Source organism: Mirounga leonina, unplaced genomic scaffold (assembly GCF_011800145.1).
Source record: "Mirounga leonina isolate KUSES-001 unplaced genomic scaffold, KU_Mleo_1.0 Mir_176, whole genome shotgun sequence".
Lineage (NCBI taxonomy): Eukaryota > Metazoa > Chordata > Mammalia > Carnivora > Phocidae > Mirounga > Mirounga leonina.
In genome coordinates this window covers 57,565,086-57,581,014 of record NW_023270454.1, presented here as the reverse complement: position 1 = coordinate 57,581,014, position 15,929 = coordinate 57,565,086, and the positions used below count along the sequence as shown (strand labels likewise).

General features: G+C 34.2%; 1 protein-coding gene across 2 annotated transcripts in view; it reads right to left on the bottom strand.

The window, feature by feature from the left end:
- The window catches only part of ANKRD50 (ankyrin repeat domain 50), a 33,339-nt gene that overhangs the window by 8,732 nt on the left and 8,678 nt on the right, over nucleotides 1-15,929 (bottom strand). For both annotated transcript variants that reach the window (XM_035023107.1, XM_035023106.1), the window contains one exon: nucleotides 1,887-2,116. In XM_035023107.1, coding sequence (XP_034878998.1) covers nucleotides 1,887-2,116 — 230 coding nt within the window. The remainder of the gene's footprint in view (nucleotides 1-1,886; nucleotides 2,117-15,929) is intronic.

The following is a 15,929-nucleotide window of genomic DNA, read 5'->3' as shown; positions in this document are numbered from 1 at the left end:
AAAAAAGGATGCCAAAGATAACAAGTAACACTTGCTTGTTTTTACAAGCTGATCTTTTTCACTTGAAAAATTTATATATTTCCATCCACATACCTGAATGTACACTAGCCTTAATTATGGGACTGAATATTTATATCCAATTAGAGTATTACCTGTCACTGCCTCTAAATTACTACTATAAATACACTTTCATAAAGAATACATACAAAATGCTTACAGTTTAAAAAATAAAGCTCTTCCAAATCTAAATGCTTGGTAATATGAATTTAGATAGAATAAATTGTTATGTTATCATTAATGATAGTTATCTATTCATTAAAACAAAACTGAAAGTATCTGTTAATAATTTGAATATCTTGAGTTAAAGTTACTGAAAATAATTGCTTTTTTAAAATTGCAACTTCAAATCATTATATATGCAATTCTCTTATTATGAATATGCACAATTTAATACATTGCTATCAAAGCACTTAAACACATTTTTATAAGGCTGAAAAATGCTCAACATTTTTAGGGGGATAAAAACAGAATTTACTGAAATGTTGGACCATATCTCTGTTGAACCACTTTTGTACTCTTACTGAAAATATTTCCCAGGGTATGAAACTTCTTCATGCTGCTGACAGTAGAATGACAGGGTGATAGGATGTGTGTCAGTATTTATAACCTGATGCTCACTGCAAGTATTTATTATCCTAAAGAATAGGATAGGGAGGGAGGGAAGGAACTAGGAAATACAACAATAAGAAAGTCAACTAAATTCTGGCATATTGATACACTAGTAAATTATGTAGCCGTTAAAATGGTTATTAAAAAGACAATACAGTGACACTAAAAGGCTTTAGTTAAACTTTATTGAAAAGGAGGAAGTCAAATTGATATAAGTATGATCTCAACTAGGTAGGGTAACATACACAGAATTTAATAAATAATGTTAAAGAGTGGTTACTTAATATTTTATCCCTGAAAGATGTTAATATTTGAGTATGTTGTCATTTAAAACATTTTCTATATGGAGCATGTATTATCTTATAACCAGATATAATAAATATGTATGAAAATCTTCAAAAATACTTGCGGATTAATTTCTTTGTGCACAAAATGGTTTCAAATGGGCTATTTCCTTCAGTCCCATAACACATACCAACTGCCATTAGCCCACAATAATAACCTCATAGGCAGTCAAGATTCTGCTTAAGGGCCAAAGTAATTTTCATTAAATTGACTCTAATCTGAAGCCATTAATAAAAATGCTACTGGTTAGTGTAGTGAATACATCAGGAAAGAGAAAATCTCTTTCCAACAATGTTAAATCCTCAGATATGAGTGGATGAAACTTATTTAGACTAGTAAAAATCTTACTGTTCTTTCCCTATGGTGATACACCTACCAATTTTAATTCTGAACGCACTCATTTCAATTCAAAGCCCATATATTTCAACTTAAAACAATAGCAAAAAGCAGAAAGAAATATGTAGGACATAGGCAAGGAAAACTGAAAAAAGTCTAGGAAAAAAGTTGAATAAATGAAAAAATATGCTATGCTCATGGATGGAAAGAAAGCATATTTTATATTTCAAAATTCTCCTATATTAAAAGTTTTAACCAAGTTTAGTATTTTTTGTTTATATCATTAATAGTTATAATTTTAAAAAGTATGCTATTAAAGTCAATCTGGAGGAATAAAAGTAAAAATATGTAATTCAGAATAATAATATTGGTGACAACGAGGGCAGGGAAGTAAATGTACCCAAAAAATAAAAAAATATTAAACCAATGTGGCATTTGCACAAAAATGCCAACAGATAGTTTAGAAGATAAGACAGATAGTTTAGAAATATATCGATAACATATCAATATACATACATGGCAATAATTACACTTACCGGTAAACATCTTAGTAACAGCCTTACTCTGTTTTCGGGCAGAACACAGAAGTAATAGCCATGGTGGAAAGAACTCATGGTGACCAGCTAAAAGCTCTGCAACAGTTCCAGATAAGCTGGTAGACGTCTGTTCACCTTCAGTAATGTTACACCCTTCATCAACAGAATCAACAAGCAGATACAGGCTTTGCTGGGGAGGCTTCATTCCCAAAAGAGGGAGCAGAACACATCTGTAAAACACATTCAAATGAACATTTTGAATGTTACTGGCTATGATGTTTAGTTTAGCATTCAAACATTAGTCATACAGGTTATAAATATATTTTAAGAATACATAAATTAAGGTTTTAGAATAAAAATATTGTACAAGTTTCAGTTCCTTACTTTAAGATACTAGTCCTAAATAGTCCACATTTCAGTAACAACATTTTCCACAATAAAGTAAGTGAGAGAGAGTGTGTGTGTGTGTGTTAGTAATTCAGCTAAGGAGGACAGTAGGAACTTTAGGAAACCACATTTCAATATTCCCTTCCTGATTTTTTGAATCTCCAATAAAAAGCTCGAATTGCTTATAACCAAGTTAAAATGTGTTGCAAAGGAAAAAAAAAAAAAAACCTTTGGGGACCACTTTAATAAAAAGAAAATAGCAAGTGTCCCATATCATTTAGAAATGTTTCATTATTATTTCTCTTACAAAATGACTGCAGGCTATACTAGCTTGTCACGCACAAATTTTATTTTTAAAAGATGGTACAAAGATAAATTACTATAATCTACGTCCTGTTTGGTGTATGTTCAAATTTCAATGTTAAAGAACAAATTATTACATTTAATTCAACAGAACAAGCATTTCCTACTCATAACTTATACTGCAATCGAATATAACATTTTCATAGCTGAAACAATGCTCATTCATTTTCAACAAACATTTACTTAACCATGTCATGTGCTGAATAAGGCACTGAAAGGGACATAATCCATTTAGTTATGAATACCAAAACTTTACAGCTAATACTTTCTACAACTCTCTTCTTAAACTTTCAATCCCATAGCAACCAAGATCTAATTTATCACTATGTCCTACCAATATTTCTTTCTAAAAATCTCTCAAACCCACCTCAGTCTGTAACATCATCATCCTACTCCACGCTACCATCATCTCTCACCTGGGCCACCATAATCACCTGGATGTTCTGTATGTTACATGTCTCCAACCACTTCCCCAGAGTTCTACTGCAGCCAGAGGAACCTTTTTACAATACTACTCCAGCCACACTAGCCTTCTTTCAATGACTTTTATTAAATAAGATACAATTACACAAGGACCTTTTCATTTTTTTTTTTTTAAGATTTCATCTGTCAGAGACAGACAGAGAGAGAGAGAGGGAGCACGCACAAGCAGGGGGAACAGCAGGCAGTGGGAGAAGCAGGCTTCCCGCTGAGCAGGGAGCCTGATGCAGGACTCAATCCCAAGACCCTGGGATCATGACCTGAGCCGAAGGCAGAGACTTAACCGGGAGCCACCCAGTCATCCCACACAAGGACCTTTTCATTTGCAGTTTTCTCTGCCTGAAATGTGCTTCTTTTCTCTCTTCATGTAATTAACTCCTCCTTAATCTTCGATTGTAAGCCTGAGAGTCACTTTTCCAAGATTGAATCCCTGTAATATGCTTTCATAGTATTAAAAATATTTCTTTCATAACACTATCAAATTTGCAGTTAGACTTATTAATGTCAATGATCCTTATTTCTTCCTTTACACTGTAAGCATCAAGAAAAGAGGGACCATGTCAGTTTTGCTCATGAGTGTACTCCAAGACTTAGCATAGTGCTGTGCCCATAACAGATCCTAAATAAAGACTTGACATTGTTGTAGGCTAGAATGGAAAACAAATGACTTCAATGCATTATGCTCAGTGCTATGATAAAAAGCGGTAACATCACTAATGTGATTGATAAATGACCAACTCAAGGGAAGTAGAGAGGAAAGGCAGAGGATGTCAGAGAAATATTCAAATATTAGGTGCTCAGATGAATTAAGTTTTGAAGAACCAATTATAGTTTTCCAGGAATTGTAATAATACATTTTATAATAAATTATAATTAAGAGGAAGAAGGGCAATCCTGACAGAAGGAATATGCTAAATTTGGGAAAATTTACTTTACTGTACCTTATGTATATATTTCCTCTATTATGAGAACAAAGAAGGTTGATGAATAACAGGTACTATAGTAATATTTATACCATAGTATATAACATACCAAAGTAATGTACTATAATCACTGCCACTTGAGAAGTAACACAGTGCTATGGGAGTACACAGAGGGCCAACTTAGAACTTACTTTTGACAGGGATAGGGTGGGGGAGAGCTCAGGGAAGCCAAAAAAAAGGAGCTTAGTCAGGAGAAAGAGTTAGGGTAAGGACAACACACAGGACCAAAAAAAAAAAAAAATCTAGTTGTGGGAACCTCACCTGAAAGTCTTGAAGAAGAGAAAGACCACTGAACAAAGTATGGAAGAAAAGTTAGGAAAATACGTAAACACTGGGTTTTATAAACTTTATTATGAAATTTGGACTGTGATCTAAGAGTACTAAAGAGCCACTGAAGTACTTTAAGGCAGGAAATTGAGATGTTTATATTTGTGTTTATAAAGGTAACTGGCTATATTTGAAGGAAAGCCTGAAGCAGGGTAAATCTACAAGGGAAGAGTGAGTTGGGAGGCCACTGCTTATAAAAAAAAAAGGGGGAGCACCACTGCTAACTTTAATTCAGTGTTTTACATGCTTTAAGTACTTTACATATCCACTAACTCATTTGATTTTCACATAAAGTCTTTAAGATGGGTACTATTATAATACCCATTTCCAGATGAGGAAATCAAGGCACATGAGGATAAGTCATTTGTCCAAAGTTAAAGGAAGGGATTCAGGTCTAAGGTCTGACTCCAGAACCTACAGAAGGATGGACCATTCATCCTAAGGTTTGCCTGGGACTTTCCAAGTTTTAAGCACTGATTTGAGAAACTAGCTGCACCTCCTCCCCACCCCCAACTCCTAGGCAAACCAGGTGGTTGGTCACCAGAATTTATACTCTTAACCACTAGGGTCTACTAATTATATTATAGCAAATATTATAAGGATTTGAGGGAAATCTGGTGGGTGAAATTGATAGGATTTGATGATTATTTTGTTGCTTTTGCTTACTAGTTGTTTGCTCTTCTTTTTATAGTTTCTTAAAATAAAAACTTAATTTTTTCATACTTTCCTTCTAATATAATTCTTTAATACTATGAATTCCCTTCTTAACTATTTTCAATATCATCTAGTTCAAAATAATTTCCCTTTGATTCCTTCTCTGAATTATAGGTTTTTTAGATGTGAGTTGTATAGCTTTCAAATATTTGGTGATTTCCCAGGTTTTTTAGGTTATTGTGTTATTATCATTACTTAATTCAACTGTGATCAGGTAACATACTTCATATAACTTGCATACCCTTAAATTTATTAGGATTTGTTTTATGGCCCAGAATATATCTATCTTAGTAAATGTTGTATGGACACCTGAAAAGAATGTGTACTCTGCTATTGTTGGGTAGACTGTTTTACAAATGTCAATTAGGTCATTTGGTGATAGTATTGTCCAATTGTTCTTACTGATCTGCTGTTTATTTGCTCTATCCATTATTGAAAGGGGAGTGTTAAAATATCAGAATGTATGTGTGGATTTGAATGTAATTACGTCTTCTTGCAACTGTATTAGTTTTTGATATTTTGAAGTTGTGTTATTACTAAGAAACAATTATGACTGTTATATCCTTCAGGAATTGATCCCTTTATCATTATGAAATGATCCTCTCTGATCCCTGGTAGTATTCTTTTCTTCAAAATTTACATCACCTGATATTAATGTAAGCTTTTTCTTTTGATTAGGCTTAGGATAATATATATTTCCTCATTCTTTTTCATTTAGACTATGTGTCTCTTTATATATAAAGTATACTGTAGGCAACATATAATTAGATCTTACATTTTTATCCAAGCAAACTGACATTTAATTAGGATATTTGCCATTTATATTTAATATGATTATTGATATGGTTCAGTCTAAGTCTACCATGTTCTTGTACAAGATATAAGCACATCTGTAATATATATTACTAGGATTACAGTTGCTAGGTTAAGGGGCATACCTGTGTATACTTTGGTAGTAATTGACAAAACACTCTCCTTAAAAATTACATAAATATATATTCCCAACAGCTATGTAAGAGTGCCTCTTTAATTTTTACACAGATACATAAAAAAATGGCATCATTGTAGTTTTAATTTACATTTTGTTTATCATGAGGCCAATCCCATTTACATATGTCTAGGAGTCATATTTCTTTTTCTTTAAACTGTGTCTTTATATCTCTTTGCCCATTTTACAAAAGATTGTCAAATTTTCTCTTTTTGGGACTCCTCAGTATTAAGCAAATACATTTGTTGCTAATTTTTTCCACTATTTGTATTTTTCCTTTTGACTTTTTAACATATTTTTTTTGACATGCAGTTTCTTTTTTTATTTTTATACAGATAATATATCAGAGTCTTTTTTTCTTTTATGATTCCTGAGTTTTATGTCACATTTCCCAACTCTAAGCTTGAAAAGCATTTCCTCATGTTTTCTTCAAAAGCTTTGAACATTTTACTTTTATTTTTTAATCAAATTCTGACATAAAGATGTGACCTAGGGTTCCAAATTTTTTCCACATGTCTCCACAGATATCCCAAAACTATTTATGAGATTATCTTTCTCCTATTGATTTGAAATATCTCCCTTTTCACAGAGTAAACCCTCATACATGTTTTGGGCATGTTTCATCTCATTCCATTGTCTTACTATCTTTTCTCCAAGCACTTTTTTTTTTTAAAGATTTTATTTGTCAGAGAGAGAGTGTGAATGAGAGTGAGTACAAGCAAGGGGAGTGGCAGGCAGAAGCAGAGGAAGAAGTCCAATGCGGGACTTGGTCCCAGGACCCTGGGATCATGACCTGAGCCCAAGGCAGATGCTTAAGCTACTGAGCCACCCAGGCACCCCTTTCCCAGCACTTCTATTTCTGCTTTGTGCAACTGTTTAACTCAGGTAATTTCTTATTAATTACGTTTTCATTTAAGGCTGTATGTTTGGCCATAGATTTCTTTTTTTCCATGGCAACATTTTTTTTGGTGAGTGTTTCTCGTGCTCTGCTTCTCAGATTCCTTCCTCTTTTGTTCTTGAGATGTATTTTTATATATCTGTGACAGCTCTTCTTCAGTAAGATAAGTTCCCTCTGGACCAGCAACTGCAGGTTAGTAGCCAGTGTCCAGGCTTGTAAGAATTCTCCTTATGACTCAGAGTTACGGGCATGAAAAATATCTTTGAGCTTCTACTTCTCCCCAGCCAATTAAGATCAGAAGCTGTGGGGATAAACATAAGGCAGGGTTTCTTACCACAATCCCCTCCTAAACTACCCCCAAATGTCTGACTCATTCTTCCCTGCCCTCTTTGTTTTCTCCCTAACTCAGTCCAGGGGAACTTCTAGCATAAGTCTACAACCTGTCTCCATGGTTCCAAATAAGAACCTTTATATACTCTTGATGATATTCAGGGTCTGCACTTATTTTAAAGAATAAAAGCTCTGCCAGTTTTGTCTGCATCTCAATTTGATATCAACTTCCACATTATATTAAGGTTTGGGCTTATAGTTCTCTCATAGTTTTACTTTCTTGCTTTTGTACTATTTTCCATGCCTTACTTACTCATATTATAACCAGAAGCCAATCTATGGCTTTAAAAATGTTGAGTTCTTTTTTCTACCTTGACCTCACCCTAAACTCAAAAGTAAAAATCCCCCAAACTATCTGCTACCAATCTCCTGTGTGGATGCCCCATAGGCACCTCAAATTTAGTATGTTTAAAGAAGTAATCTGAAAGGGCACCTGCACCCCAATGTTTATAGCAGCAATGTCCACAATAGCCAAAACATGGAAAGAGCCCAGATGCCCATCAACAGATGAATGGATAAAGGAAGATATGGTATATACATAAAGAAGATACACACACACACACACACACATACACACTATGGAATACTATTCAGCCATCAAAAAATGAAATCTTGCCATTTGCAATGACGTGGATAGAACTAGAGGATATTATGCTAAGCGAAATAAGTCAGTCAGAGAAAGACAATTATCATATGATCTCACCCAAATAAGTTCTTCCCCACCTGCCTTTCCAATGTCACTTGATGTATCTCAGCATCCCCTAGTTTCTTTTTTTCTTTTTTTAAGATTTTATTTATTTGAGAGAGAGAGCGTGTGCGAACGAGCGGACAAGTAGGGAGAGCAGACTCCTTGCTGAGCAGGGAGCCCAATGTGGGACTCAACCCCAGGTCCCTGGGATTGTGACCTGAACTGAAGGCAGAAACTTAACCAAGTTAAGCCAAAGTTCTTAAGCCAAAATCTTAGGTTTCATTCCTGAGTCCTTCCTTTTGCTCCAGTCACAATGCCCTCCTTTCAGTTCTAACAGTAAACATGTCTTTTTTTTTTTTTTTTTTAAAGGCCAATGCACTTGGTACTCCCTCTGCCTAGAAAGTTCCCCCATATAGAATTTCTTGTCCTTTATGTTTCAGCACAAATTCTGCTCCTGAAAGACACGGTCCCTGATCACCATGTCTTAAGAAGACTTCATCATCACTTATTGCTGTTATTCTAAACACTCCATCTCAACTGTTTTCTTTGTAGTGGTTATCATATTCTCAAATTAATTTATTGCATTATTTGTGTAGTGTCGTTGTAAGGCTGAAATGAAGCTCTTCCACCTCCATACCCCTCCTCTAGGACTTGGCTCTCACCTCCTACCACACTAGCTACTCTTCTTCACATCTTCTCAACCTTTCAATTTTGAAATATATCAATATTCAGATCTTGGATCTTCTCTTTCTCTATTTACATTCACTTTTTACATAAGTTTATTAATGCCCTTAAGTACCATCTATATTCCACTGAAATTTATATATATAGCCAGCACCTCTTTTCTGAATCTAGACTTGTGAATCTAACTACTTACTCAACTTTTCTGCTTAGGTATCTGCTGTTGAACATATTAAAACCTAAACTTCAGACCTCTAACCCTCAACTTGTGCTTCCCTTAGTCTTCTCCGTTTCAGTAAAGGTCAATCCCATCCTTCCAGTTTTAGGCCAAAAATTTTAGAATAGTCCTTTACTCCTCTTTGTTTTCCTCATCCTCCACATCCAGTGTGCTTTCAGATCAATCTTAAAAATAATCAAAACAGAACAAGTCTCACTACCTCCACCACTTTACCCAAGTCCAAGCACCACTGCCTCTTTCCTCCATTTCTACACTAGCCAGGTACTGATTTCCTGTTTCCACCTTCACCAACCCAGTTCTCAACAAAGTAGTCAATGTGATCCTTTAAAATCTTAAGCCAGAGGATGTTACTACTCTGTTTAGAAGACCTGATGTCTTCCAAATTACTGAAACTAAAAATAAATGTCCTTACAACAGCCTTGAAGGCCAGACATTGTATGGATCCTGTTCTCTACTTGTCTCCTACACATACCCTGTTGCTTATTCTGTTCTAGCCACACAGGTTCCCTTATTTTTTTTGGATTATATTAAACCAAGTTCCACTTCAGGACTTTGCACTTGATATTTCCTCAGTCTGGAATGTTCTCGTCAGAAATTTTCTTCACAATGCCCTAATCTCCCCAATGTAAAATAGCAATCCTTCTCCCACAATCTCCCAGTACATCACTACTATCCTCCTTACTCTAGTTTGATTTTCCACACAGCATTTACTGTCAATTGATATGCTATTAGTATCTTATTAATTTTTACTTTTCTACCAACCACCCACTCCAACCCAAAAAATGTAAGCTCAATAAACACGATGACATTTCCACTTTTACTAATATATCCCAGTATTAAGAATGGCATCTGGTGATCCAAGTATCCAATATATAATTGTTAAATGAATGAATGAAAGAATGAATGAATAGACCAGAGTAAAAGTGAGAACTCAAAAATACATACATACATGTTTGTATCTCACACTGGTGGTATTATAGATTAATAGTGAAAGACATGCCACTCAACAAATGCCAGTAAAACAATCAAGTAGAGAACAAGTTTTTAAATATTCAGACCCAAAAAAAGTAAAACATAAAGGAAATAATAAAAAAATACTCACTTTTTACATTTCAAAACAAAAATTTTACAAACAAAATGACAAGCCATAGGATCAAAGATATTTAAAATAGTAAGATACCATTTCATGTTCACTTTCTGAAACATAAAGAACTATGACAATACAGTAAGTGTCAGTGACCTAAAAGAGTAATGGAAACTCAAATACACAACACTGTAAGAGAATAAACTGTTACAATTTTAAAGGTTAGTTTGGTGCTATCTCACAGAGTTGAAGATGAATATACCCTATGATCCCAAATTTCACTTCTAACTATGCAATTTGGAGTCACCCTTCACTACTTCATTTTTAGTATGTATGCCCAAGAGAGAATGTTAGCAGCATGGTTTTGTAGAAGTTTAAAAGCTCAATACAACTTTTTGGGGGCCGGGATGGGGAGTGAGAGTGCACCCATGCAGTCAAGTCAGGTGGGGAGAGAGAGAGAAAGGGAGAGAGAGAATCTTAAGCAGGTTCCACGCTCAGCACAGAGCCCAACACAGGGCTCGATCCTATGACCCAGAGAGCATGACCCCAGTGGAAATCAAGAGTGGGGCACTTAACCGATTGAGCCACCAGGCGCCCCATAAAAAGCTGAGTACATCTTAAATGAGTATCAACATGACAACAACGACAAATGAATCATAACATAAAGACTGGAATTATATATTGTACAGTAGTTAAAATGAATCATTCAGAACCACATATAACAACATAGATAACATAAAAAAAAAAAAGTTACACAGAAAATATTGCAGAATACTGCCAGGAACACAATGCCACTTATATAGAAGAGTGGTTTTGAAAGTGTGGTCTGAGGTTCCCTAAGGGTTTCCTATACTCTAGAACCTTTCAGGGTAAGAATAAAACTAAGATATGATTTGCCTTTTCACTCTAGTTCTCTCTCAAGGATACAGTAGAGTTTTCCAGAGGCTGCATTCAGAAGCAGATATGATAATCCAATTGTCTTTTATTAAGCCTAATGTTAGAAAGAGTTGTAAAAAATGTGTAACAATGCTCTTCTTTTAAGTATGTGGTTTTGGGTTTTTTTTTTTTTGGTCCTTGACAATATATATTCTTTCATTTAAAAGTTACTTATGTTAATATGTAATGAATTTATTATTAAATATTTATTAGTACATATTTAAGTTTATCAGTTTAAATTTCAAATACAGCAAATACTGATACATAACCCACATAAAGGTTCTTTGACATCCTTAACAATTTTTAAGAGTGCAAAGAAAACCTAAAATAAAAAAATTTTGAGAACTGCTGATACAGAATCAAAACTGTATAAAACTTGAGCATATAACTAGTATGTGAATATACATACATATCTCCCTATGTAGTCAAACTGCATATAAGTTAGTCAAACTACATAGATATAAAAAGTAAATCCATAAGAGGAGTCATCTTACGGGGTATGAGATCAAAATTAGTAAGGGATACCTGGGAAGGCTTCGAATGTGGATTATTTTTTCCTTTAAAACAAAACAGAAAACTCAGACTTAAAGCAAATATGGCAAAATAGGTAGGCAGATGCATATTTGTTTTCCTATTTTATTTCTTGTATAACTGAAAAACTTCAGGGGTAGGAACAATACATCATTTTTTCCACAAATTCTTTTTCTGCAACCATTTCTTGTAGTTGGTGCCATTAATTTTTATGTTTCAATTCCTGTGACGTCCATGGTTTGCAAGCTGCTTCTCTCTCTAAATTAGCAATTAATAAGCATAATAATTGAGATTTAAGCTACAAAAGTTTTTTTTCTCCTTTCTAATGAATATGAATTTTAAATGATAATCTCAGAAAGATTTATAAGAATGAAACTATGAAACAAAGATGAAACTACGGATTTATGGAAGAGAAGCAAAAGGTGGCCTCATGATTCACATCATATAACATCAATCTGATGCTATTAAAGAGTCTTCCATTTTATAAAAACTAATTTCAACATGCATAAGAGACTACAAATAAAATAAAAAATACTGGTTCAAATGGATCCTTGTTATCTAAACTATAAAATTTCTCTATATAAATTGCTCCACAGAAAAACGTGTACTATTTCAAAACTGAATATGGTTAGAGCAACACAAATTATCAATATGAGCAAATTTATAATGTTTTAAATTAAAATATAGTTATTCCTCAATTCAAGAAATAGTTAAGGTCTCTACTATAGTCTATGCCCTGGAGATAGAAAGGGAACAAGACAGTCAAGCTGTCTGCTCATTCCACTAGGTAGGCATAAAGTCGAAGTAAACAAATGCACAAAATAATTTCAGATCATGATAGACACTGAAAATTAAGAAATAAAGAAAATGAAGTGGGATAATCTGATGTAAGACACTGACTGGGTGGGGAGACTTCTTAGACTCAATGGAAAGGAAAGGCTCTCTGAGGAAATAATATTAAAGCTGGCATCTAAGTGATACCAGAGCAAGCAGTCATACAAAAACCTGCTGGCTGGAACTTGACCTATTGCAAAACATAATAAGGGTAATGATGTGGATAAAGAGCAATGAACAAGGATGAAAGTGGTACAAGCTGAGGTCAAAGGCTAGGCAAAGACAGGACCATGTAAAGCTTAGATTTCATTCTAGAGGTAGTGAGAAGCCATTGGCAGATGTTAAGCAGGTAAATAATATGATCTGATATTCTAACGGCTTTGTGAAGATAAGAGGGACAACTATAGCAATGGGAAGACCATGTTGGGAGGCCAGTGCAGGAATCTACACAAGAAAGAATAGGAGTAGCAGAAATGGGGCTGCAGAGAAGTGAAGGTATTTGTTTTATCATTGAAATAAAACAAAAGTAGTTAACGGATTGAGTGTGGGGGATGAATGAAATTGAGGAATCGATTTCTAAATTTTTGATGAAAATTATGGATTTCCTATATGAAATATTATTTCCTTAGCTTTTTTATTGTTAGCTACTTTTACAATAGTGGTATATTACTGGTTGCATACCTTTCTCATCCTCTTTGAACTGAAAAGCTAGCCACAAGACCTTCTCATGTGATAGTAGAAGCAAAGAGGATAAGCCCAACTATTCACGCACATTTTAAGCCTCTATTTAGATCATGTCTACTGACATCCCACTGGCCAAACCAAATAACATGGTTGAGCCATATGGAAAAAGACAGAGAAGTGTATTTCTACCCTAGTAGAAGGACCTGTAATACCATATGGCAAAGACCAAGAATACATAGAAAGATGAAGACCAAAAACAGATAATTCAATCTATCACAATTTCTTTTTTTTTTTTAAAGATTTTTATTTATTATTTGATAGAGAGCACAAGCAGAGGGAGAGGGAAGCAGAGGGAAAGGAAGAAGCAGACTCCTCACTGAGCAGGGAGCCAGAATTGGGGCTGGATCCCAGGACCCTGGGATCATGACCTAAGCTGAAGGCAGATGCTTAACCAACTGAGCCACCCAGGCACTCCAATCTATCACAGTTTCTATGTATTCAAATCATAAGTCATAATTGTAAAAGGTCAGCAACTTCTGGAAAGCTCCAAATCTTTCTTCTAGATAACAACAAGTAAGGTATAATTAGTTCTCTTAATTAATACTTGTTTTTTTATTAAGCAATTACATGAGCACTTAAAATTCTATTTTATTACCAAAGACTATATTTAACTATGCATGTATATAGTAGAAAAAAATAACATTAGAATATATCTGAGATTAGAGGGACACCTGGATGGCTCAGTCAGTTAAGCATCTGCCTTCGGGTCAGGTCATGATCCTGCGGTCTTGGGATCGAGCCCCACATCCCTGCTTGCAGGGGCCTGCCTCTCTCTCTCTTCCCCGCTCATGCTCTCACTCTCTTTCTCTTTCTCTCAAATAAATAAATAAAATTAGATAAAAAATATATTTCTGAGATTAGAATAACATGAAAGAGTGAAATTGACTTAAAATTTAAGACAATTATATATAGTATGGTAAAAGACATAACTAGAATGACTGTAGGGTAAATAGGCAACCAATCAGAATATACTTCAAAGATGCATTTTTTTTTAATGTAAGCTCTATGTCCAACATGGGACCTGAACTCACAACCCTGAGATCAAGAGTCACATGCTCTACTCACCAACCCAGTCAGGTGTCCCTTAAAAGGTATTTTTAAAGACAGAAAAGTATTTACTTATTTTACTTCATAAAATCAAACCACTTTACCATATGGAAAGCATTTTATTTCATAAAATTTTTTTAAAACATCAAAAATGCTAAAAACAAAGTGAAGCAAAAAAAAAAAACAAACCCAAAAAACAAAAAGAAAAATATCTGCAACATACATAACTAACAAAAGATCCATATCCTTATTTTATACACACACACACACACACACATGAAGTTCTTACTAAACACTGAGAAAAGTAAGAATATTCCTACTTTTCACATCTCTTACCCCCTTTAACACTCTCTTATATGCTTAAAATGTTTCTTGAAACAACAAATGAGCTTGTGTGCTCTGATGAAGTTTTGGAAACATAATACATATCTTAGATGGAACAGAATGAAATTATCAAGACCTTTTAATAAAGGTAAGCAGAGAAATTTGAATTTGCTGTATAGGTTATCACAATCTCAGAGGAATGACGTAAAGAAAGCACTGTTTTACTATGGTTAATTGGTCAACTATGAACAAAATGAATTAGAATGTAAAGGCTAAAATTACGTAGATCAACTAGGAGTAGATGAATAAATATTCTAGATTAGGATAAAAGATTCAAGAAACATTCTAAGAAAATGATCAAATACCTTAGAATAAACTAATAGAAAATAAAGAAAACTCTAGAAACAAGCTGAGGGCAGTGCTTCTTAAATTTCAATGTGCACAGGATGCACTTAGGAAATGGGTTAAAAGGCAGATTCAGATTCAAAAGACCTGATATTCTGCCTTTCTAATAACTTCCAAGAGATGCCAATAATGTTGATCTTAAGATCACATTTTTAAGTAGAAAGAGTCTAGGAAATAAGAATTAAGGAACAACTTAGATACTAAGAGTCCGTTTTCCAAGAATTCCAGATAATGGTCAAGTTTCATATTATACGCTTTCATCCTGTATCCTTCCCTCCATCTTGGCACTTGTTAAAGTTGCATTTATACATTTATCTTTGTGATTATTTGTTCAATGTATATCCCCCCACCCCACACTTAACCCAGTGTCCTGTTTGGCTCACAGCTCTAGCCCTGACACTGAGCGTATTTCTGGCAGCCAGCAGGTGCAGCATATTTGTTTCAGAAATAAATGAATGAGCCAATGAATAGAAATGCTGAAAGAGATGCTGATTTGAAAGACGGAAAGTCTAGTGAAGAACACTCCAGTGAAAAGATACATGTTGATCAGAGTGAGCATAAAGGCTGTTGATGCAGTTTTCATTGCTATCATATTAGATATGAGCACTGGTAACCATGTAAGTAAATAAAATTATTGAAGGAGTATGTATAACGAGAGAAGAACTAAGTAAGATTTGTTGGACAAACAGAGAGAACCTAGAGCAAGGGTGACCAAAGAATGTAGTCAGGGGATTTTGAAAGGAAGAAATTACAAATAATGAAAAAAGTTCTAGAATATATCATTGAAAGCTAAGATAGAATGAGCAATGAGTTCAGAAACTACACTACATAAATATCTTTCTGTGAATATATATTATATAGAAGTATAGAAGTCAAACATCACTAAGTTAAAAAATGAAGTCATAGATAAAAGTAGTATTTGCATATACAAATTCGAGATGATATGAAGATTTAGTGAGAAATTAAAAAAAATACATTTTTTTTCAGAGGAATAGGAAACA